General features: G+C 39.7%; 2 protein-coding genes across 3 annotated transcripts in view; one reads left to right on the top strand and one right to left on the bottom strand.

The window, feature by feature from the left end:
* Nucleotides 1-11,230: 11,230 nt before the first annotated feature.
* Nucleotides 11,231-23,412, bottom strand: DEPDC4 (DEP domain containing 4; the record flags this gene model as incomplete). The annotated part of the gene is given in 8 exon segments (XM_061123986.1): nt 11,231-11,298; nt 11,301-11,401; nt 18,595-18,598; nt 19,698-19,835; nt 19,925-19,935; nt 20,403-20,806; nt 23,177-23,257; nt 23,260-23,412. Coding segments are annotated over 8 exon segments (960 nt in total), but the record flags the coding sequence as incomplete, so codon positions are not given.
* SCYL2 (SCY1 like pseudokinase 2) overlaps nt 23,413-24,110 on the top strand; it is a 54,068-nt gene continuing 53,370 nt past the window's right edge. For both annotated transcript variants that reach the window (XM_061125553.1, XM_061125552.1), the window contains exon 1: nt 23,413-23,664. The gene's annotated coding sequence lies outside the window, so the exon portion shown is untranslated. The remainder of the gene's footprint in view (nt 23,665-24,110) is intronic.

The following is a 24,110-nucleotide window of genomic DNA, read 5'->3' as shown; positions in this document are numbered from 1 at the left end:
AATTTAAGTGACATGACTCACAAATTAAAGGTGAAGGGGAGGAAAAAGTTTTCCTTGACTTTCTTAGGGTCCCTGGCTAGATCTGAGAAGCAAACTGATAAATACAAAGACAGGAGGAAAAGCATACAAATGTATTTAATAAGTTTTATGTGACATGGGAGCCTTCATAAGGAGATGAAGCCTCAAAGAAACAGACCTGTATACTTTATGCTAGGTTTGATGAAGAACTGGAGAAGGAAATGGCAACCCACTCCTATACTCTTGCCCTGGAAAATCCCATGGCCACAGTCCATGGGGTCGCAAAGAGTCAGACACGACTGAGCGACTTCACTTTCCTTTCTTTGATGAAGAACACACAGTCCTGGAAGAATGTGACAAGGTAAGGTATGAGGCAATTGTAATAAACTGGGAAAAGTTAGCAAAGCCTGTTTGTTCAGATTCTTCTTGACTTCACTTTGCTTTGGGAGATAAGGCTAGTCCTTTGCTCCCAGTGTAGAGAGGGCGTCTTTCATATGAAGGTGTTACAGCCTATTTCAGGGAGACATGGCAAGAGGGGACTAGATCAGAGCAACCTTCCTGCTTCTGCCATTTTCTCAAACGCTTTCAGCTTAAAATATTCCATGTCATGTGCCATGTTTTGGGGTAGTGTGTCCTGAACCCCCATCAGAAGCATGTACAAAACATGAACAAAGAATTTAATGAACGTGAGCAGTCTTTCATGGCTCTGTGAGCTGTCTTAGCATGTACAGTCAACTAAGCCTCTCTACGCTGATCTACAGATGGGGACACCTGAGTCTCCAGACACAGCAAAGCAATTCTCAATCATGGTAACTTCTGAAACCCTACAGCCCATTAATATTAGGCTTTGTGGGGTTTTTTTTGTTTTGTTTTTTCTATTTTCACTATAATGGTCTTTGCTTAAACACACGTGGTGACACCCTGGAATAACATTGCCTCTGAAAACTTAAAATCCTACACCTAACTCTCTGTTCACAATCTACTGCCCTTCAAATAATAATATAATAATAGCTTACAGTGAATGTTTACATATATCAAACCTTTTGTACTTTTTCTCACTAAATCTTCAATGTTCTAAGGTGTAGAGTTGTTGGCATTATTATTATCAGCCCTGCCTTACCAATTAAGAAACAGAAATGTGGGCCACATGGCTGAGCTAGGGTCTGAACCTGGGATTGCCCCATTCCCAGGGTTTGAAGTCTCTATACCATACCATACTGCCTTTAGCCCTGTCACAACTCACATCAATCTCAGAACACGAAGACCTGCCATGCCGTTTTTCTTTGTTCATCATCTGTTTTCCATCCTTAGTCAGACACGTATCTGATCATCTGAACCACTTTCTCAGTCAGTTGATTTTAAATGTTTCTGATATCAAATATTTATCCTTGTCTTTATAATCAAGACAGCACAGGTAAAACCCTATAATAGGAAAAAGCTTGGCTTGTTTGAGATTTCCTATTATAAATACCCCCATCTGGAAGAGGCAATGAGATACAGAAAGTATTTACCTTTTTAGAAGAAAGGTAATCAAACAGGGCTGCCAAAAAGAACTAGAGAAGAACTTACTCTAGAGATATTAAAAAATAACCTTAATGTAACCACCTTTTTTAGCATTATACATTTGTTACATATTCACCCTTGGTTCCCTTCCAACTTATGTGACTGTAACAGTCACTCAATGATATAGAAAGAGCAAGTCTGAGTCAATACCTGATATGGCATCTGGATCTTCTCCATGCAGAAGCTTCTTAAGTTTCTTACTAACCAGATCCAATAAAGTAACTGGTGTCTACATAAAAACAGATATTTTCAAGTTTTTAATATGAATTTTTCTAGCCAGCAATCTAATATAGGGGGCTTCCCTGGTGGCTCAGATGATAAAGAATCAGCCTGCAATGCAAGAGACCCGGGTTTGATCCTTGAGTCGGGAGGGAGAAGGGAATGGCAAAAAAATCTCAGTTTTTTTGACCAATGTATAGAGGAAGAGGATTACAGATGGGGAAAGGGGGCGGGTAGCAGAAGGCCTCTGAATTATAAAGGGTATATAAATACTTGAAATTTTTTTAGAATTCTTAAAATTCTATTTTCTACTTCCACATATGTGGTATATCTGAAACTAGGTTAACCAATCATTAGTACAGTGTTCTACAATAATAAAAATTATTTGTACTTCTTTCCATATAACAGCACTAGTCTAGATAATCTTGCACTGTTATCATATGATCTATATGTAAACAGTAGCTCTAAAATACATAATAACATCATTCTCTTAAAATAGATATATACTCCTTTTCCAGTCTTAGTTATTACACAAAGGAAATCCCAGATTACAGCATGTATCTGGGGAAAATAATTCCTCAGCTAACATTGTTACAGAGGGTAGACCTACCAACGTTGAGCCTCATATTCACATAGCTCCTTCAATCTGAGCCACAAGGTAGGTACCTTTCCATTAGCTTCTATTGTCCTGAAAATTTACAAACATGAAGTCATCCCCATCAATTCATTCTGTCATGCAACAAAAATTTAGTGATTTCTATGTGCCAGGACAGTTCTAGGTGATAAATAAGCACATCAAGTCTGAACACATGGAATCTGCATTCTCAGATGTGACAGCACGTGAGATAAAGACAATTTCAAAAATCAGCAAATATATGATTTCAGGTAGTGATAAGTGCCATTAAGAAAGCATAAAGCAGGATACAAAGCTAGAGTGAAGAAGATGGGTAGCTATCTTAGGTAGCGAAGATGGAAAGATAACCCTCTTAGTTACCGAGAGGCTATCATTTTGAGCAGAGGCCTGAAGTGATGTGAAAGAGTGAGGCCATAAAAAGACCGGAGAGAAAATGTCCCAGACATACACCCAAGACAGCACAGGTAAAACCCTGTAACAGGGAAAAGCTTGGCTTGCTTGAGATCCCGTATAAATACAAATACCCCCATCTCAATTTCCCTGAAATACTTCATCCCCTAATCTCCAGAAACCAGTCCTTGGAGTCACTTCCTGCTTCCTGAATTCCACACCAGCACATCCTCCAGCCCACGTCAAGTTCCTTCTTCCTTTCAGTCCTGCTACAAAGTGTGAACCAGTATCTTTCTTTATGACATTGCTAGTTCTGACATGAGGGGGAGGCAAAAAATCCTTTCTAACTTCTCAATCACATGTAGGAAAGAGGAGAATTCATTTACCTAGAGGAGGAGGCAGAGTGAGAAAGAAGAAAGTGGAGATGCTAAGTGGTAAGGAAGAGGAGGAGAGAAAACATTCTTTCTAAATTCCTGGTTGGATCTTTTTATAAGTAAGGAATAAACATGAATTTTGGCTTAGTGACTGTAGAATTAAACATTTATGTAACCACTGCCCTAATCTCTATTTATTATATTTTATGATGACAAGTGAGAAGCAGAGTAACAACTGATTTTTAAATGAGCTTTAGAATATATTTCATTCAAAAGTCATAAAAGAGGGACTGCTTCTATTGTATATACTTAGTAGCACCTTTTTCTCTGAAATAATGGAAAAGAAACATCAGTTAAGGGTGAGAGAACTGCTACAAAATTCAAACCAATGTGATTCTAATGACATGAGATAAATTTTTTACACACAAAAAATGGAGAAGGGAACAATTTTTTTTTTTAATATATCCACACTCCCCCAAACTCCCCTCCCATCCAGTTGAGAAGGAAATATTTCTTTATAAAGACTTTGGAGAAATAATGCCACTAAAAGTACCAGTACCTGGAACTAAAATATAGTAGTGAGGCTAAAAGGTAATCTTTTTCTAAGATTATCTTAGAAAAAGGTAATCTTTTTCTAAGATTACCTTAGAAAAAAATAATCTTTTTTCTTATGTTAGGAAAAAAATCTTTTTCTAAGATTTTTTTCAAAATGTATCAGGAATTTGACAATGTCTCACTAACTCTTGCTACTCCTTTGTTTCAAGTCGCCACATTTCTTGCCAGATTGTGACATTAGCCTCCTAAAAGATTTTTCTGCTTCTTTCCTTCCCCCTTTATAATCTGTCCGCAACACAAAAGCCAGTTATCTTCATAAATGTCAGTCAGATGTGTTGTGTCAGTCAGCACTGTTGTGCTCAAAACCTCTCAGGATTCCCCACTTTATTCCAAGGACAGGCAAGGTCTCTCCAATGGTCTACAAGGACCACCTCCTCTCTGACCTCATCTCACACTACTCTCCCCTCTGCTCAGCGCTTCCTTGCTCTTGTTCCTCAGCACCCAGGCAAGCATCACCTCCAAGGACTCTGCTCTAGGAACCATCTTTTCTGCCCCAAACCAACCCCCTCAACCCTCACGGCCATTTAGTTGATGCTCCTCATTCCACTCTCTGCTCAAATCTCACTTTCTCAGTGAGCCCAGCCTTGGCCACACCATTTAATACCATAAGCTCCTACTAACCCCCACCCTAGCACCTCAAAATTCCCTTAAACTGCTCTTTTTTTTTTTTCTATTGCATTTGTTGCTTTGATCAAACTATATGATGATAACTTACTGCGTGTGTTTTTAATTTTTGTCTGTGCCACGCAGCCTGTGGAATCCTGTTTCCCCGACCAGGGATCAAAACTGAATCCCTGAAGCAAAAGTGAAAAAGGGCCTGCATCCTTGTGTTTTGTTTGCTAATGTATTCCAAGTACCTAAGACAGTGTCTGGCACATAGTAATGCGCCAGAAATAGGTTGAAGAAATTAATCAATATACTTGTAAATATCAGCTAAATACCAAGGTTGTTTTGAATCTGCTTCCTTCTCTTTAGTGGGTGTGGGAAGAGAGCATTCCTTCAATCTTTGCCCATTATAGGTACTCAGTAAATCATTTATTAAGTGAATGCTTTGCTTTTTCATCTGACACAAATAGCTTAGTAATAACTGTGTCCAGGAAAAATGCCAGACACACCTTGAAGAGCTCATAGTGGAGCTCCAGTAGGAACAAGACTAGTTGTCCTGCCTGTACTTTTTAATAATGACTTGGATTGCAGAACTGCTTGGCAAGAGTTTTCAGGACCACCATTTTGTTATCAAACTGTAAACAGAAAGATTCATTAGCTTGAATTGGTTTTAAATGAAATAAAGAGAAGGTTTTAAAACTGTTGTTGCAATTTTTTTCACCTTTTTTGGTAATTTGCTGGCATTAGCTTCTGATGCAATTGCCATGAAAGTAAGTAGCCACCGTAATTCTTCTCTAACGTTGGACAACAATCTTAGATATAGCAGTGTTGCTTCAAGTGCTGCTGTTCTTTTATCATTTTCTGTTACATGGGTTTACAAAGAAGACAAAGCAAGGGGAAAAAAATAAATGCAGATTATAGTACTTAGCAGTCAATTAAAATGCTGTGATGCTGTATTTCGTTTGCAGATTCATTTCTACATTTGAAAAGTTTTTATTATAAAATATTTCAAACATATAGGAAATTATCTATATAATATGCCAAACACATGTATAATTATATCCAGCACTGTCAAACATTAATTTCTTTTTTTTTTTGGTTGCATGCCACAGCCTGTGGGATCTTAGTTCCCCGACCAAGAATCAAACCCACACCCTCTGCACTGGACCACCAGAGAAGTCCCCTTAATTTGTTTTTAATGTGAAATTATATGGTCACCTACATAGCTAAAAAAAGACATGATGTGTCACTCAATTTTTATTTTACTAAAAGGTCACCAAATTAGTACATCAGAAATTAATATTTACAGACACCACAATTCTCTAGTCCTGTGAAAGTGAAAAGTGAAAGTGAAAGTCGCTCAGTCATGTCCAACTCCTTGCAACTGTATAGTCCATGGAAGTCTCCAGGCCAGAATACTGGAGTTGGGTAGCCTTTGCCTTCTCCAGGGGATCTTCCCAATCCCAGGAATCCCCTCTCTAGTCCTGTAGTGCATCAAAATATTTCTTAGAGTGTCCCTATGATAGAATTACCTTCCATCTAATTCCTATACTACATTATTACATTTGACATTACAATGTACATGACAGGCAAAAAGTAGTGAAAAAAAAGTGAGAAAAGAACTGTATGAGGGAGTCTGCTGGTGATCTAGTTGTTAGGACTCGGAGCTTTCAGTGACAGGTCCCTTGGTGTCGTCTGTGTTGGGGGAACTAAGATTCCATACGCCATGGTCTTTGGCCAAAAAACAAAAAAAGACTCCATGAGGTAATTTGACACCATAGAAAAAAATATTAAAATACAACATTCAGGGAATTCCATGGTGGTCCAGTGGTTAGGAATCCTTGCTTCCACTGCAGGGGGCATGGGTTCAGTCCCTTCTTGGGGAACTAAGACCCTACCTGCTGCACAGCACAGCCAAAACAGCAATGCTCACATAATTCATGTTATTTTCCAAAACTTGATCCTCAGGCTTTATTATTATGCAAAAAAACTGAAGTTTAAACATCTCTTCACTAAAAGTTCAATAATTCCTGAATAAATACCAATATACTCATCAGTTAATAAGCAGCTTCTCTCCTAATCTGGAAAACTCAGCAGTGGCCACAGGACTGGAAAAGGTCAGTTCTCATTCCAATCCCAAAGAAAGGCAATCCCAAAGAATGCTCAAACTACCGCACAATTGCACTCATCTCACATGCTAGTAAAGTAATGCTCAAGATTCTCTAAGCCAGGCTTCAGCAATACGTGAACAGTGAACTTCCAGATGTTCAAGCTGGTTTTAGAAAAGTCAGAGGAACCAGAGATCAAATTGCCAATATCTGCTGGATCATCGAAAAAGCAAGAGAGTTCCAGAAAAACACCTACTTCTGCTTTATTGACTATGCCAAAGCCTTTGACTGTGTGGATCACAATAAACTGTGGAAAATTCTGAAAGAGATGGGAATACCAGACAACCTGAACTGCCTCTTGAGAAACCTGTATGCAGGTTAGGAAGCAACAGTTAGAACTGGACATGGAACAACAGACTGGTTCCAAATGGGAAAAGGAGTATGTCAAGGCTGTATATTGTCACCCTGCTTATTTAACTTATATGCAGAGTACATCATGAGAAATGCTGGGGTGGAGGAAGCACAAACTGGAATCAAGATTGCCGGGAGAAATATCAATAACCTCAGATATGCAGATGACACCATCCTATGGCAGAAAGTGAAGAACTAAAGAGCCTCTTGATGAAAGCGAAAGAGGAGAGTGAAAAAGTTGGCTTAAAGCTCAACATTCAGAAAACTAAGATCATGGCATCCAGTCCCATCACTTCATGGCAAATAGATGGGGAAACAGTGGAAACAGTGGCTGACTATTTCTTGGGGCTCCAAAATTACTGCAGATGGTGATTGCAGCCATGAAATTAAAAGATGCTTACTCCTTGGAAGGAAAGTTATGACCAACCTAGACAGAATATTAAAAAGCAGAGATCTTACTTTGTCAACAAAGGTCTGTCTAGTCAAGGCTATGGTTTATCCAGTGGTCATGGATGGATGTGAGAGTTGGACTATAAAGAAAGTTGAGTGCCAAAGAATTGATGCTTTTGAACTGTGGTGTTGGAGAAGACTCTTGAGAGTCCCTTGGACTGTGAGGAGATCCAACCAGTCCATCCTAAAGGAAATCAGTCCTGGGTGTTCATTGGAAGGACTGATGTTGAAGCTGAAACTCCAGTACTTTGTCCACCTGATGCGAAGAGCTGACTCATTTGAAAAAACCCTGATGCTGGGAGAGACTGAGAGCAGGAGGAGAAGGGGACGACAGAGGATGAGATAGTTGGATGGCATCACCGATTCGATGGACATGGGTTTGGGTGGACTCCGGGAGCTGGTGATGGACAGGGAGGCCTTGTGTGCTGTGGTTCATGGGGTTGCAAAGAGTCGGTCACGACTAATCAACTGAAATGAACTGAACTGAACTCTTGATTATAATATTTTATTATGACATCAAAGAGTAACTTCTTCTGTGTATTCAGTTTTGTCTCTTCATTTCTGTGTTGTACTAACTCCTGGCCAACAGTAACTATTAACTGACCAGGGAAATATTCCAAGCATTTAATTGCTGCATTAAGCCAGTTATCAATCCTGGAGGTAAAAAACAAAATAAATCAATGGTTGACATTTCCATTTAATTACCTAAAACATTATTTGATAAAGCATAATGAAATCTAGCTTATAATTAACAATCTAAGAAAAAACAACTAGAAAATCTTTTCAGTAATTTTTGCTGGATGACTGAGTAAATGAGAAGGAATAGAATTTTCCTTACTAGATACCACCATACTTTTTTCTACCTTGACTTTCAGGGAATTATAATACCTGGGGCCACTGTTTCATTATTTGTTCTACCTGTGTTAGATGTTGTGGAGAAGAGTTCATCTGTACTGTTCTATTCCATTGGTCGGTCCTCTGTCATTTCCTGCTCTGATCATTAGGTGCGTAGGGTTGTATTATTATTTGAAATTAAGATACTAAATGCTTTCCCATCAAGATGCCCTGTTTAAATCCCACTGCACACTCTTTCCCCCTTTTTATGTCCCAACTCCAATAGATAAGAAATTTAGGGGACTTCAGTGATGGTCCAGTGGCTAAGATTGTTCGCTTGCAATGCAGGGGGGACTGCTTTTGATCCCTGGTCAGGGAGCTAGATCCCACATGCTGCAACTAAAGATCCAAGAAATATCAAGCATCCCTTGTGCTGCGACTAAGATGCTGCACAGCCATATATATGTATTTTAAAGCCTCTGAATTCAGTATTTCTTTATAAAATAAAAGAAATTTAAGATTCTTTCACTCCTCCCTCCCTTCAGTGATGACTTTGGAAGGCCTATAAATTCCCCCTTCTCCTCATCTGCCACCTTCCCAACCCCAGCTTTTGCTGAGATAGATTAGTATTTATTATAATTTCCCTCAACACTATGTACCTTCTTTGTTGATGTCATATTTAGCACTTACACTTTGTACATTCTCACACAGTTTTACCTTATCAACTTGGAATTTATGTGTGTATGTGTGTCTATATGCATGCATATATGTTTGTACCCATGCATGTATGTTTCTATGCATGTGCATATGTGGGTACAAAATTAGGGAGAAGAGAAAATAGAATACACAGACCAAAGTTCATTGCTTACCAATATTTCCTTCCTCTTCACCTGTCTCCATTTTGGGGTTCTGGCTATTTCTTTGTAAATGCATTAAAATGTATCTTTGAATATTTTCTTAGGATGGGGTTCTTAAGTGATTCTTGCTATGAATTCTGTATGATCCTGAAATATTTTTCCTTCTTCTCTTCACTTCCTTTTCCTTCCTTCCTTCTCTTCCCTCCCCTCTACCCCCCAGGTAAATGGAACATATTACTTAAATGTGTAGCTCATTATTTTTCGGCTCCTAGTGTTGCAGGTGAAAAGATTAAGGGCAGTGGATTGCATTTTTCTTGCAGGTAACCTACCCTTTCTGCCTAGAAGCTCATAAAGGCTGACTGGCTGCTGTCTGATTCCTGCGGAGGCTTCTAAAGAAATCATGTTTCTTTGTTGGTGTCCCTATACTCTCTCTGACTCAGGGGCTGGGGAAGTCTCAGCCACTTGTTGGGTCATTTTTGGCCTATTGTAAATTAGGAGCAAGAATGTCATGTGCAAGGGGCTTCCCCGGTAGCACTAGTGGTAAAGAGCCTGCCTGCCAGTGGAGGAGACATAAGAGACACAAGTTTGATCCCTGGGTCAGGAAGATCCCCTGGAGGAGGACACGGCAACCCACTCCAATATTCTTGCCAGGAGAATCCCTTGGACAGAGAAGACTGGTGGCCCATGGTCCATAGGGTCACAAAGAGCCGGACATAACTGAAGTGACTTAGCACACACACATACGCATGCATGTCATGTGCAAACAGGACCATGGTTGATTAAGATGGCTCACAGGTCTCTGATCACCAAGCTCTTCCTAGGATCTGAAGCTTTCTGGTTCCCAGGTCTGAAGTCTGATGTTCTTTTCTTGTTTGGCCCATGTGGGAGAAAGCATCATATCAGTTCTCTCTGCCTGAAGTACCCAAGGTCATATACCTATGGTTCCTAGCAACTGGCTTACCAGGAGTGACAAATACCTTGGAGTTGGGAGTGAAAGAGAAGGGACCTCATTCAGGTTACAGGGGTCCTCGAACATCTCCACAAATGAGGCTGCTTTTATGATAGGTCTTATTTCATTGTACTGTAATGCTTTGTTTCATGAACATCTCCCCTACTAGACTGTGGCTTCTTTTAAAGCAGGGATGAATAAACCAGTAAAAACTGTCATGGTTGTTATTTTATGGTTATAAAATGAAAATAATAGAACTGTGGAAAAACACTCAGGGCTGGTGCAGGGAAAGAAGATTGACATATCATGACTGAGCTGAAATGACTGAAACCACTAAGATATCCAGTCATCTTCTCACAGGTCATAACCAGGGACTTTCTATTTTAGATCAAAGGAGAATTCAGTGATTAATTTCTAAATCAAAGATGGTGTTTGCTTATATATACAAATATGTTCTCATACATTTAAAGAAACAAGGGCAAAAGATGTGAAAGAACATTTTACTTACAAATTGACAATAAAATGTTCACTTAAAACTAAGATCATGGCATCCCGTCCATCACTTCATGGCAAATAGATGGGGAAACAGTGGAAACAGTGGCTGAGTTTATTTTTCTGGGCTCCAAAATCACTGCAGATGGTGATTGCAGCCATGAAATTAAAAGACGCTTACTCCTTGGAAGGAAAGTTATGACCAACCTAGACAGCATATTAAAGAGGAGAGACTACTTTGCCACAAAGGTCCATCTAGTCAAGGCTATGGTTTTTCCAGTGGTCATGTATGGATGTGAGAGTTGGACTATAAAGAAAGTTGAGCACCGAAGAATTGATGCTTTTAAACTGTGGTGTTGGAGAAGACGCTTGAGAGTCTCTTGGACTGCAAGGAGATTCAACCAGTCCATCCTAAAGGAGATCAGTCCTGGGTGTTCATTGGAAGGACTGATGTTGAAGCTGAAACTCCAATACTTTGTCCACCTGATGCGAAGAGCTGACTCCTTTGAAAAGACCCTGATGCTGGGAAAGATTGAGAGCAGGAAGAGAAGGGGACGATAGAGGATGAGATGGTTAGATGGCATCACCAATTCAATGGACATGGGTTTGGGTGGACTCCAGGAGTTGGTGATTGACAGGGAGGCCTGGCATGCTGCGGTTCATGGGGTCGCAAAGAGTCAGACATGACTGAGCAACTGAACTGAACTGACTCAGGTAGACGTGTTTGGAATCACCTCTCTGTCTAGGCAAGTGTTGGCGATAACAAGATCTTCCTCTCTAATTGAAGAATTTGTGTTTTAACTAGAGGTTCCAAAATACTTTCCAAGAATGGAAGGTGAATCAATTGAAGAATACATAACAATATTTGTTGTTTCCAATATCTTCCATAGCTTAGAAAGAAAAATAATACAACTATCGGACTAATAAATAAGATACACACATTCAACCAGTATTATAAAATTCTATAATACAATACAAAAGTATTAACATAATATAATGGATGAATTTAATGCTGGATAATTAAATTGGCTAAATTACAGTTTTTCTTTTCAAGATTGACCTTTAAATAGACATCAGGGTTATGAGTCATATTACTTTTATTTTCTGATTATGTTAATTATAAAGTTATATTATCTAGCTTTTAAGGGGTATTATCAATAGGTTAATTCCAGATACAAAAAGCTATTGGTCCTGCTTATAAATTATTTTGCACATCTGAGAGAATGAGATTACTAATTATTTACAATTTTATTCAAAGCAGGGATAGTTCTGGTTAAATTGTTTTTAAATTCAAATATAGTATTAGGTTAATTTTAACTTGGGTTTCTGATCATTTATGTTAAGAGTTAATAAAGTTTTTTTTTATTCTAAGCATTGGATCATCATTTATGTTTTTCTTTAAATGAAAGAAAATTACAGAAGCTAAAGCTACAGTAAATCTCTTGCAGAGCTTTACTGCCAATCATCGTTGTTCAGTCACTAAGTCGTGTCTGACTCTTTGTGACCCCATGGTTGCCCTCTGTTCTTCCCAGTAGCATACTGGACATCTCCCAACCTGGGGGATTCATCTTCCAGTGCCATATCTTTTTGCCTTTTCATACTGTTCATGGTGTTCTTGTGGTTAGAATACTGGAGTGGTTTGCCATTTCCTCCTCCACTGGACCGTGTTTCGTCAGAACTCTTCACTATGACCTGTCTATCCTGAGTGGCTCTGCATGGCATGGCTCATAGCTTCATTGAGTTATGTAAGCCCCTTCGCCATGACAAGGCTGTTATCTATAAAGGAGTACTGCCCATAGCCTATGCATTAAATCTGGATCATGGCCAAGATTTGTCTGGTTATTTTGAATAGTATTTTGAATAGAATTACCTTGTTTAAAAATGGGAAATTTCATATAAAATTCTCGGTTTCTAGCTTCTCTTTAAAAGTATCATAAGATCTCATAACACAGGGCTTGAATTAATGCCTGACCAAAGTTAGCTGATATGTTAGTGGCTACCCTCTTTGCACTGACATGTCATTTCCAGCTCACCACAAACCCCACCAATTTCCTACTGTACCCCAAACAGTGAAGTTGACTGTCAGTTACCATTTTCATGGTATCATGCTATTGGTTTTGCTACAGTAGAAATTAATTTCCCTAGAGTTATATCTCTGTCTTAAGCAGGAAAAGGAAAAACAGCCAATGGGGCCATTGCTTGGCAAATCCCATGGACAGAGGAGCCTGGCGGAGTTGCAAAAGAGTCAGACACAACTTAGAGACTAAACAACAAGGGCCAGGCATTTCAAGTAAAATGACAGTATATATTTTTCCTACATGTTTGAAAATGAAATACTCACACGCTCTCTGATTTTTCTGGCTCCTAAAGGTATCTGAGTTTGCTACTGCTGAGTTATTGACCAAAAACAAATCAACAATCTTTTAGTAAAGACCTAAGATCATTTGTTATTGTTCAGTCTGTAAGTCGTGTCTGACACTTTGTGACCCCATGAACTGTAGCACGCCAGGCTTCCCTGTCCTTCACTATCTCCCAGAGTTTGCTCAAACTTATGCCCACTGAATCAGTGATGCCATCCAACCATCTCATCTTCTGTTGCCACCTTCTCCTCTTGCCTTCAATCTTTCCCAGTATCAGGGTCTTTTCCAGTGAGTCAGCTTTTCGCATCAGGTGGCCAAAGTACTGGCACTTCAGCTTCAGCAACTGTCCTTCCAGTGAATATTCAAAGTTTGATTTCCTTTAGAATGGACTGGTTTGATCTCCTTGCTCTCAAGACTCTCAAGAGTCTTCTCCAGCACCATAGTTTGAAAGTGTCAATTTGTCAGCGCTCAGCCTTCTTTATGGTGCAACTCTCACATCCATACATGACAACTGGAAAAACCATAATTTTGACTAGACGGACCTTTGTCAGCAAAATGATGTCTCTGCTTTTTAATAGTATCTGGGTTTGTCATAGCTATTCTTCCAAGGAGCAAGCATCTTTTAATTTCGTGGCTATAGTCACTGTCCCCATTGATTTTAGAACCCAAAAGAATGAAAACTGACACTGTTTCCACAATTTCCCCATCTACTTACCATGAAGTGATAGAAACAGATGCCGTGATCTTAGTTTTTTTGAATGTTGAGTTTCAAGCCAGCTTTTTCACTCTCCTCTTTCCCCTTCATCAAGAGGCTCTTTAGTTCCTCTTCACTTTTTGCCATTAAAGTGGTATCATCTGCATATCTCAGGTTGTTGATATTTCTTCTGGCAATCTTGAGTGCAGCTTATGATTCATTCAGCCCAGCATTTCACATGATGTACTCTGCATATAACTTAAGTAAGCAGGGTGACAATATACAGCCTTGATGTACTCCTTTCCCAATTTTGAACCAGTCTGATGTTCCATGTCTAGTTCTAACTGCTGCTTCTTGTTCTGCATACAGGTTTCTCAGGGAAAAAATAGCCTCTAGTCAATCAGTCCATATTTGTTAATACCAACCTTTGGGCATAGCACTGAATCAAGTGCTAGAAAAAGATATATATAATGACCCTTCAGCAGCCATCCATAGATGAAGAGGAAAGGATAGCCACACATGAAATGGATGAAGGCAAATTTTATCAAGTCACCAAGAAGCATGAATAGATTCTTAACAAATAAATCCAAAAGTAGAAAAAAGACTATTTGGCAATAGCATCAAGACAGAATATTCATTTACTCAACAAACATTTTGAGACCTATTTTGTATTAGACACTGTTCTAGGTTCCAGGGACATAGTGGTAACCAAAACAGGCAAAATTCTTGCCTTAATGGAGCTTATAGTCTATGGGGAAGAGGGAGGCAGACAGTAAATAACAAAAACTGAAGTATGTCTGTGTCAGTTTGTAGTTAGTTCTCTGGAGAGAAATGAAGGAAAAAAGGAGATCAGACTACACTATGGAGTTAGTGTTGTGATTTTAAATAAGATGTGTGGGAATTATCATTAGGAAGATGATATTTGAGTCAAGACCCAAAGGAGAGGGAGCAGAGAAATGTGCATGTCTAGATATACTAGCCAAGTGCAGAGCTGATAAACAGAATAGTTAGTGCCATGTGAGGAAATTAAGACTCAAGAAGGACATTGTGGCAACATAGACAGTCACCACTGTATTCTTTTTCTTTTTTTCCATTTATTTTTATTAGTTGGAGGCGAATTACTTTACAATATTGTAGTGGTTTTTGCCATACATTGACATCAATCCGCCATGGATTTATATGTATTCCCCATCCTGATCCCCCCTCCCACCTCCCTCTCCACCCAATCCCTCTGGGTCTTCCCAGCGCACCAGCCCCAAGCACTTGTCTCATGCATCCAATCTGGGCTGGTGATCTGTTTCACTATAGATAATATACATGTTTCGATGCTGTTCTCTCAAAACATCCCACCCTCGCCTTACCACCGTATTCTTAATGGAGCATTTCTTATCTAATCATCTCTGTGCTGGGTGAAGGGGATACAAGGGGACATACTTTGCATTTGAAGAGCATACAGTCCATCCAGCGTTTAGGATGGCCTAAACACACATATATACACATATATGTACAGATGAGTGTATGTGTATATATGTATAAATAAAAAGAAAATTTTTATAAAATGAGGAGGCAGTATATGAGCCATTCATTCACTAAATGTTACATACCAACAGCTAAGCACTGGGCCATTCAACGGGGGATACAACAGTGACCAAAGATGAGGACTGTCCCTGAGCACCTCCCACTCCAGTAGGAAATAAAGACAAGTCAACAGGCAGTTTCACTCACTGTGTAAGTGTTTTGGTGGGAGAAGTACAGTTTGTGCAGTAGGAATCACACTTCGCTTTGACTGAGGAAATCTTTGTACAATGTATTCTTCTGGAAGTCTAGTAAAACTGATGAATAGTGGAATTGCTCTAGCCGATCTGGACATTCTTCTCAAGGGAGAGGGAAAGTACCTACATCTTTAGAATCTCTAAGATTTCTAAAATATATTTCAAAAATATTAGTATATTAGCTTCAAAATGTTAGTCACTATATGTTTTTATATTTCTAATACATTCTACAGGTGTTATCAGAAAGAAACACCTGTAAAAAATAAACAAATCTCAGCAAAGAAACACACCTCACCTGTAAAAAATAAACAAATCTCAGCAAAGGTTCACCTTGACTCTATTAGTCACACAAATGCAAATTTGCAAGAAGCCTGCGGTCCTGGCTTTATCACTGCTAGCAGAATTTTCGACTCAATTCAAGTGAAGTAGGTTTCTCAGTTTTTTTGGAATTAAGGAATGACGTTTTTCAAAAACAAAGAAAAGAAGAACTCGATACTTTTATTTTTTGGCTGACATTTATACAGGAATATTGCCAACTGCATACCTTTAGCCAACCATATTTTTCCAAATAGAAAGTAGCTTAGATTTTCTTGTGGGCCAGTTAATTATTTAGTTTTATAAAACCAGACAGTTTTAATGTGTTACATCTGAGGGGGTGTTTTTGTGCTTGAGGATCACAGAATAGTCAGATTTCAGTGGATAATAACAACAACAAAAGCTCCAACCGTGCCTGATTTGTTAGAATTTAGAGAAACTTCCAGATGCATTTTTCCAAAAATTTTGGTATGAAAATTTTTTAAAAGTGAATTTTTTTCACTCATTAGATATAAGAACAGTCAATTTTAAAGTTAGTTCTCTTTTGCAAACTCTTTTACAAAACAAAAAAAAAACACAATAAAAAACCTACGTTAGTGGATTTAGTAGATTTAAGACTTTCAAAGATAAAGAGACTTGTTATTAGTAACTCATGAAAGAGTACCTCTCTCAAAACTGTGTTTTATTAGAAAGAACAACTAAAATAGGTTCTGTTTCTCTATTTTGAAGGCTGACACCGTTCAGTTGGTACAAAGAGCAAACATACCAACTACACATATTTCAACTGTACCCATTTAACAGTTTACAATTCTTTGTTGCAACAGTAATGATAAGATACTGCGTAAAGGTATGGAAATCTAGGTGTGAGTCCTTTTTAAAAACTTATTTATTTCACTGTGTCGAGTCTTAGTTGCAGCACACCAGATCTTCTGGCGCAGCATGCAGCCCACAGGCTTAGTTCCTCCAAGGCATGTGGGATCCTAGTTCCCTGACAAGGGATTGAACCCCCACCCCTCAACCACTGAACCACCAGGGAAGTCCCCGGGTCTGAGTCTTGATGCCATTAGTTAACTGCGGAAACTTTGCAAGTTATCTAACTTTTCTGAGTCTCAGTTTCCTTGTCTGTAAAATAAATAGTCTAAACAAAAGTAAAGTAGAGGTTCCCAGACTTGGCTGATTTTTGTTTTAACATGTAGTCTCCTTTTTTAGGGGATTCCCTGGCAGTTCAGTGGTCAGAACTCAGAACTTTTACTGCCGTGAAAGTGAAAGTCACTCAGTTGTGTCTGACTTTTTGCATGGATAGTCCATGGAATTCTCCAGGCCAAAATACTGGAGTAGGTAGCCATTCCCTTCTCCAGGAAATCTTCCCAACCCAGGGATTGAACCCAGGTCTCCCGCACTGCAGGCGGATTCTTTACCAGCTGAGTTACCAGGTAAGCCATGACCCAGGTTCAATGCTTTGTAGGGGAATTAAGATCCCAGAAGATATACAGTACAGCCAAAAAAAATCTCCTTTTTTAAAATGCAAAATTTAATAATTATTGTTTTGTAATAATGTTTAAAATATCTGGCTAAACACAAAAGTGTTAAAACTAAAGATATTTCTATTTTCACCTAACATTTTTTGTTAAATATGTTATTCATAGAAGAGTATATAAATGCATGTGAATCATTTAAAGTATTTGGGAGACAAATGCAAGAAAAAGAAGAGGCATAAACCCTATTTTCCTTTTTAGAAAATTAATAGATGTCTGTAAAACTGAAAAAGCATGAAGCAGCAGTACAAGCATGACATTTAGAGACATGAGATATTTATAACATACATGAGTTACAATGTAGAGAATTGTAAATGGTTGTCTTTGAGAGGGGCAAATGCATAAGAGGAGAAGGGTAGGAAATTATTTTTTGGTGAGAAAATCTGTAGGACTACTTTAATGTTTATATTATGTAAATGTATAACAAAGATAAAGATAAAAATGTTTTTAAAAGTATGTAAGAATGCCATCTTTCTTTCCCTTACCATGTCATTTATTTATCCTTTTGAGTCTGTTTCCCCAACTATAAAATGAAAGTTCTATCCTCACATTACAGGCCTATTGTTAAATTATACATAACAAATATAAAATGCATTAACAAGTTACTTGGCCCAGAGAAAGGCCCAACAAATGAAAATTACTTTTATAAGCATCTTCCCTGATAAATTATATCCATCTTTAGTTAGGAATTTCTTTTTTGTTTTTGTTTAGTCACTAAGCTGTGTCTGATTCTTTGTGACCCCAGGGACTGCAGCTCGTCAGGGTTCCCTGTTCTTCACTATCTCCTGGAGTTTGCTCAAAGTCATGTGCACTGATTTGGTGAGGCTATCTAACCGCCGCATCCTCTGTCATCCCTTTCTTCTGCTGCCTTCAATCTTTCCCAGCATCAGGACCTTTCAAATGTTGTCAACTCTTTGTATCAGGTGGCCAAAGGATTGAAGCTTCAGCTTCAGCATCAGTCCTCCCAATGAATATTCAAGGTTGACGTACTTTAGGATTGACTGGTTTGATCTCCTTGCTGTCCAACAGACTCTTGAGAGTTCTCCAGCACCACAATTTGAAAGCATCAAGGCTTCAGCACTCAGCCTTCCTTACGGTCCAACTCTTACGTCCATACATGACTACTGGAAAAATCATAGCTTTGACTGTACAGACCTTTGTCAGCCAGGTGATGTCTCTGCTTTTCAATACATTATTTAGGTTTGTCTTAGATTTCCTTCTAAGAAGCAAGTGTCCTTTAATTTCATGGCTTGAGTTACCATCCACAGTGATTTTGGAGCCCAAGAAAATGAAATCTGTCAGTTTCCACTTTTCCCCCATCTATTTGCCATGAAGTGATGGGACCTGATGCCATGATCTTTGGTTTTTGAATGTCAAGTTTTAAGCCAGTGTTTTCACTCCTCTTTCACCTTCATCAAGAGGCTCTTTAGCTCCTCTTCGCTTTCTGCCATTAGGGTGGTGTCATGTGCATATCTGAGGTTACTGATATTAATGCTTCTTGACCTGCATACAGGTTTCTCCAGAGACAGGTAAAGTATCCTATATCCTCATGGGAAAATGATGAGATAAGTTTTTCTTTTTCACTCATAATAGGTAAAAATCAAATTTTTGCTGGCTCTTCTTTTTCAGCCTGTCCTCTAAATATTAATCTTTCTCAGAGTTTTCTTCTAGTTCCTCTTCTCTTCTCATTTGCACCCTTTCTTCGGGCACCATGCATTTCTCTTCTCACACTTATCCTAGTTATTGTTGATAACTTTTGCTCCTCCAGTATGCAAATCATGCTTGTTTTGCTTCTGTCATGGTTTGACCACACGCAGTATAGTATGTAACCATTAATGAATTGTGATTGCATCCCTCCTAACTGCCCTGGGCATGGGGCTCTTCTTCCCACTGTTAAGTGGCATTATAAGGACAAAACAACAAGTAGATGAAGTATTGGGGAAGGAAGGACAAATTCCTCGATGGCTAATAAAAAAAATCCACCTGCAGTGCAGAAGACGCGGGTTCAATCACTGGGTTGGGAAGGTTCCCTAAATGAGACGATGGCAACCTACTCCAGTGTTCTTGCCTGGAGAATCCCATGGATGGAGGAGCTTGGTGGGGCTACAGTCTATAGTGTCGCAAAGAGTTGGACACGACTGAGCAACTGAACATACAGGGCATTTACAGAGCTGTGGAACTATTCTGTATGATACTATAATGGCGGGACAGTCATCAGACATCTGTCAAAACCCACATAATATACACCACCAAGAATGCACACTAATGTAAATCATGGGCTTTGAGTGATAATGATGTATCAGTGTAGCATGGATTATAGCAAATAACCACTCTGGTGTAGGGTGTTGATCGTGGGGGAGGCTGTGTATATATGGAAATTCCCTGTACTTTTTGCTCAATTTTTCTGTGAACCTAACACTGTTCTAAAAAAGTAAGGTCTATTTTAAAAAGTCAGTTCTTCCTTAAAAGTTCTCAGAAGAACTAATGGAAACTGAAATTACCTTTTGAAAGTGGGAGAACAGGTTTGTCAACTGTGATGCTCGTAGGTAAAGCCAGAGTCCCACTCCTTGTGTCAATAAATTCCTCAATTCTTTCCTCACCAATCTCTTGGGCTAGAGGATTTGAAATCATTTCATCTTCTGGTCAGTTGAAAGAAACAATATGTGAATTTCTCTATTATATATAGGACCAATATTTCAAATATGCATTTAAATTTATTAAAACTTACTTATCCATTTCCTATTTTCAAAAACATGTCAGGCAGCTTACCATAAAAGATACAAGTAATAAATTTATTAGATAATAGAATATCACCAAAAGGGGATGTTAGGATTGTAAATAAACAGAAAATTACATATGTTAATTCTAAGGTTATCATGGTTTCTATAACAGAGTAGAAAACTTCTGCTCTAGTTTCCATAACTGTGACTTTATCTACTTTGGTTAAGTCACTTTTCAAAAACTAGGAAGCACACAATTCATCAGAGGAGATAAAGTTTTTCCTGGTATAAATTCTGAAGTATTTATGTGATCATTTCCTCATAACCATTTTAGAGCAAATGCAGAAATAGATTAATTTATACATGGCTATTTCTTCTACTAATTTCTGAAAAAACTTGAAAGTTGAATATTTAAGGTTCGCTCAGTGAAGACTGTTCTGCCAGCATCTAAACACAAAATACTACAATATCTTGGTTAACACTAACCTTAAATGTTCCTTTGCTTTTATTTCATCAGTTAACCCAGTCTCAGAATTCTTTTTTCTTTTGCAAAAAACATAAGATGATTTATTGCCTAGAAACCTATAGAGGCTATTGTTTGAATCTTCAAATTCCAATTCCTTTTAACTTTTGAATAGCTTCACTCCTACTGGTTCAAATACTTTATGATTCATTAGAACTTGCCAAAGACAAACTCCTTTAAGATGAGAGATGTCGTCACTACTTAGGCACATATTTTGCATAAGATGACTTAATACTGCATCGACAACAGAGGAACCAGTAAAAGTCTTCTCTGTTCATAAATGATGCCTCCTTCTTTTCATTTCCACTTGAGTCTGAAGGGAGTAAATAATACCATCCCATAGTTGAGTGGCTTGAATAGGACCAGAGCATCATGAAAAAAAATTTTAACATGTTTCTAGCAAGTTTACACTAAAATGTTTTTTTTTTTTTTGCAACCTTATGCTTTTTTATGTCATATCTGCTGCCAATGCCTTTCTTAAGTTTCTTCTCCTCACATCTTATGGAAACTATAATAGGTTTACTAAGGTTGCACATGTTCATCTGCCAATAAAATCAGAGTAAACCTAGGAATTTGCTTTATTGATAAAACGTATACTATTATGTGAATGTGTAGTCTTGAAGGATATTAACTTAGGATACATTCCAAAGGAATGCACTCACTTACTGAAATCTTGTTTACTACAGAGCTGTGACTTCATCAGACTCTGTTTTCATTTCTTCTTTTTGACTTTTTGAACAATGACAACCTTTGCATGAAAGAAATCTAGGGCAAGGAGCTGAAAAAAAACTGATTTATCTGTCAGTTGTTCTTGTTGAAAAAGAAAACTTAGTTAGGAATAATGAAAACCTGAAGACAATAAAATATCCAGCACATGGGGACTAGTTAAATAGATCATAGCATAGCTTTATTACAGAATATTAAAAATCCATTAGGAAGAATGCCATTTATAGCATGAAGGATTTCATTAAGTAGTAAAAACAGAGTTGGGCAAACAATTTGTATACTACCCTAGTTATGCAAAAATAAATTCCCAACCTATACACAAATATACGAAAACAGAAAGAAAGATCTGGAAGGATAAAATTCAGACTAACCTTTGGGAAATAGACATAATGAAATCATGTTCACTTTTCAGCATACATATTTCTGATTTTTATAATGTACATATATAAACTTTTTCAATTAATTGGAGACAATAAAATTTAAAAATTGAGATATAATTTACATTTCACAGAATTCACTCTTTTAAAGTGTACAATTCAATGACTTTTCATTCACAACTCTGTGCAGCTATCTCTTTCATCTAACTCCAGACCATTTCATCACTTCAAAAAGAAGACTCCATACAGTTAGCAGTCACACTTCATTCCCTCCTACCTCAGTGAATTTTTAATAAAATTTTTTTTAGTAAGATAAGGGAATAAATTGAAACATCTAGAATGTTGTTTCTAGATTTTTGTTGTTAGAATCCGAGAATTTAAGGTCTTTCTTCCTTTGCCTATGAATAACTGGAAGTTCAGTTCAGTTCAGTTCAGTCACTCAGTCGTGTCTGACTCTTTGCGACTCCATGGACCGCAGAACGCAGGCCTCCCTGTTCATCACCAACTCCCGGAATTTACTCAAACTCAGGTCCATTGAGTCGGTAATGCTATCCAGCCATCTCATCCTCTGTCATCCCCTTCTCCTCCTGCCTTCAATTTTCCCCAGCATCAGGGTCTTTTCAAATGAGTCAGCTCTTTGCATCAGGTGACCAAAGTACTGGAGTTTCAACATCAGTCCTTCCAATGAACACTCAGGACTGATTTCCTTTAGGATGGACTGGTTGGATCTCCTTGCAGGCCAAGCGACTCAAGCGTCTTCTCCAACACCACAGTTTAAAAGCATCAATTCTTCTCACTGAGCTTTCTTTATGGTCCAACTTTCACATCCATACACGACTACTGGAAAAATCATAGCTTTGACTAGACGGACCTTTGTTGGCAAAGTAATGTCTCTGCTTTTTAATATGCTGTCTAGGTTGGTCATAACTTCCCTTCCAAGGAGTAAGTTAATAATAGGAAACTGGATGCCAATTTTACATAATGGTGTGATGTTTAGAGCAAAGAAACAGTCACCTTCAAATGCCCTCTGTAGCAGAAGCTATCTATCCTTGAACTATCATAGCGCGAAATATTGTGGACAGTGCGTAGACAGGGGCATACGGTGGAGGGCAGACTGGAAAAGGGGAAGGTTTGAGGAGTAGGACAGTGATGGGCAAGTAGGGTCGAGGTTAGGGTGGGGTGGGGTAGATAAGCCTAGGAGTCTATAACCCAATAACAGGGTTATTTTCCATGGACCATCTGCCTCGCTAAGCGTCGTTAAACAAGTAGGCCAGGTTAAAGAAATAGTCCTCGAGCTCAAGGACTTGCAGCATTGGCATCATCTTATGAACTTCTTAGAAATACAGACCATCAGACCGTACTCTTGAATCCAAGCTGCATTTTAACAACATCCCCAAATGATGTATTCATATTAAAGTCTGAGAAGCACTGCTTTCCAGGATTCCCCAAGAAGAGTAGTTTCTGAAAAGACCGAGAGGCGGTCCTCAGTCGGACTGAGAGGACAGGTGGGCGGGGAAAGGGGCGGGTCCAGGGGAAAGGGCGGGCCCCAGGGGCCTGAACTCCAAGTCCGAACCTTCGGTCTCCTCAGCCGTCCCCCTCTTCAGGGCACACTTGGCTAGGCTCTAAAGGGCTACCTGTCCTCCTTTTCCTGGAGCCTCTGGGCTCACGAAGCTCGATCCGTTCCGCCCAGGGCCGGGAAGCTGGTTCTGGCCGTCAAGGCAAGGATACGGAACCGCGGAGTCAAATGAACTGCCAGAAACTCTTCCACCGGGCTCCTCCTCCGGCCCGTGACCCCGCCCCAACTTGGCTCTCTTGGGGCGGGGCCAAAGAAGTCCTGGTCCCGCCCCTTCCGAACAAGCCGGAAGTGACGTCATGCCCGGACCGACTGGTCTTTCGGTCTTCTTCCCCCTCCTTTACTCTTCCTCCCCAATCCCGCCCTTTCCCTCCCCTTTCCCCTCCTCGAGTTCCAGCATTTGAGGCCGCGAGAGTGTAGGAGGCTATGGAGTAAGCGGGCGGCAGCGGCCAGGCGCCGAGGCTGAGCAGGAGCAGCCAAGAGGCGTTTGGGGGGCGGCGGGGGGGAAAGAGACCCAGCGCCGCCCCTCCTGAGGGAGAAGGGGAAGAGGTGAGTGACCGCCCATGGGCACCGAACGACCTCCTTCACCGGTCGCGCACCCGCCTGGGCTCCCCAGGCAGAGAAAAGGAATGGGGAAGGACCCGCGCGCGGGGTAGGCCTCCCAAGGTCCTCGGGGCTGGCGACTGTTGCCTGGTGACGGGCCTGCTGGCTGCAGGCGGGGCCGGCTGGGCGGTAGGCGCCCTGGCGCGAAGCCGGGCTGGGGGAGCGGCAAGCTGCGGGGAGCGGATCAGGGAGGCCCGAGTCTCCCGAAGAGGCCTGGAAGCGACTGGAGACCCGGGGCTGGAGCCATCTGCTGGAGGGAGAGCCCCCTGCTCGGGCTCAGGAGCTCGGGTTTCCGCGGTGGAGATCTTTGGTTCCCTTTTGGGAAATAGGACACTCCTCCGGGACTGGGTGAGAAGATCTCCCCTCAGTGCTGAGGTGCGCCTCTGATAACC

This window comes from Dama dama, chromosome 22, assembly GCF_033118175.1.
Source record: "Dama dama isolate Ldn47 chromosome 22, ASM3311817v1, whole genome shotgun sequence".
NCBI classification, from domain to species: Eukaryota; Metazoa; Chordata; class Mammalia; order Artiodactyla; family Cervidae; genus Dama; species Dama dama.
This window is presented reverse-complemented; position numbering and strand designations above follow the sequence as displayed.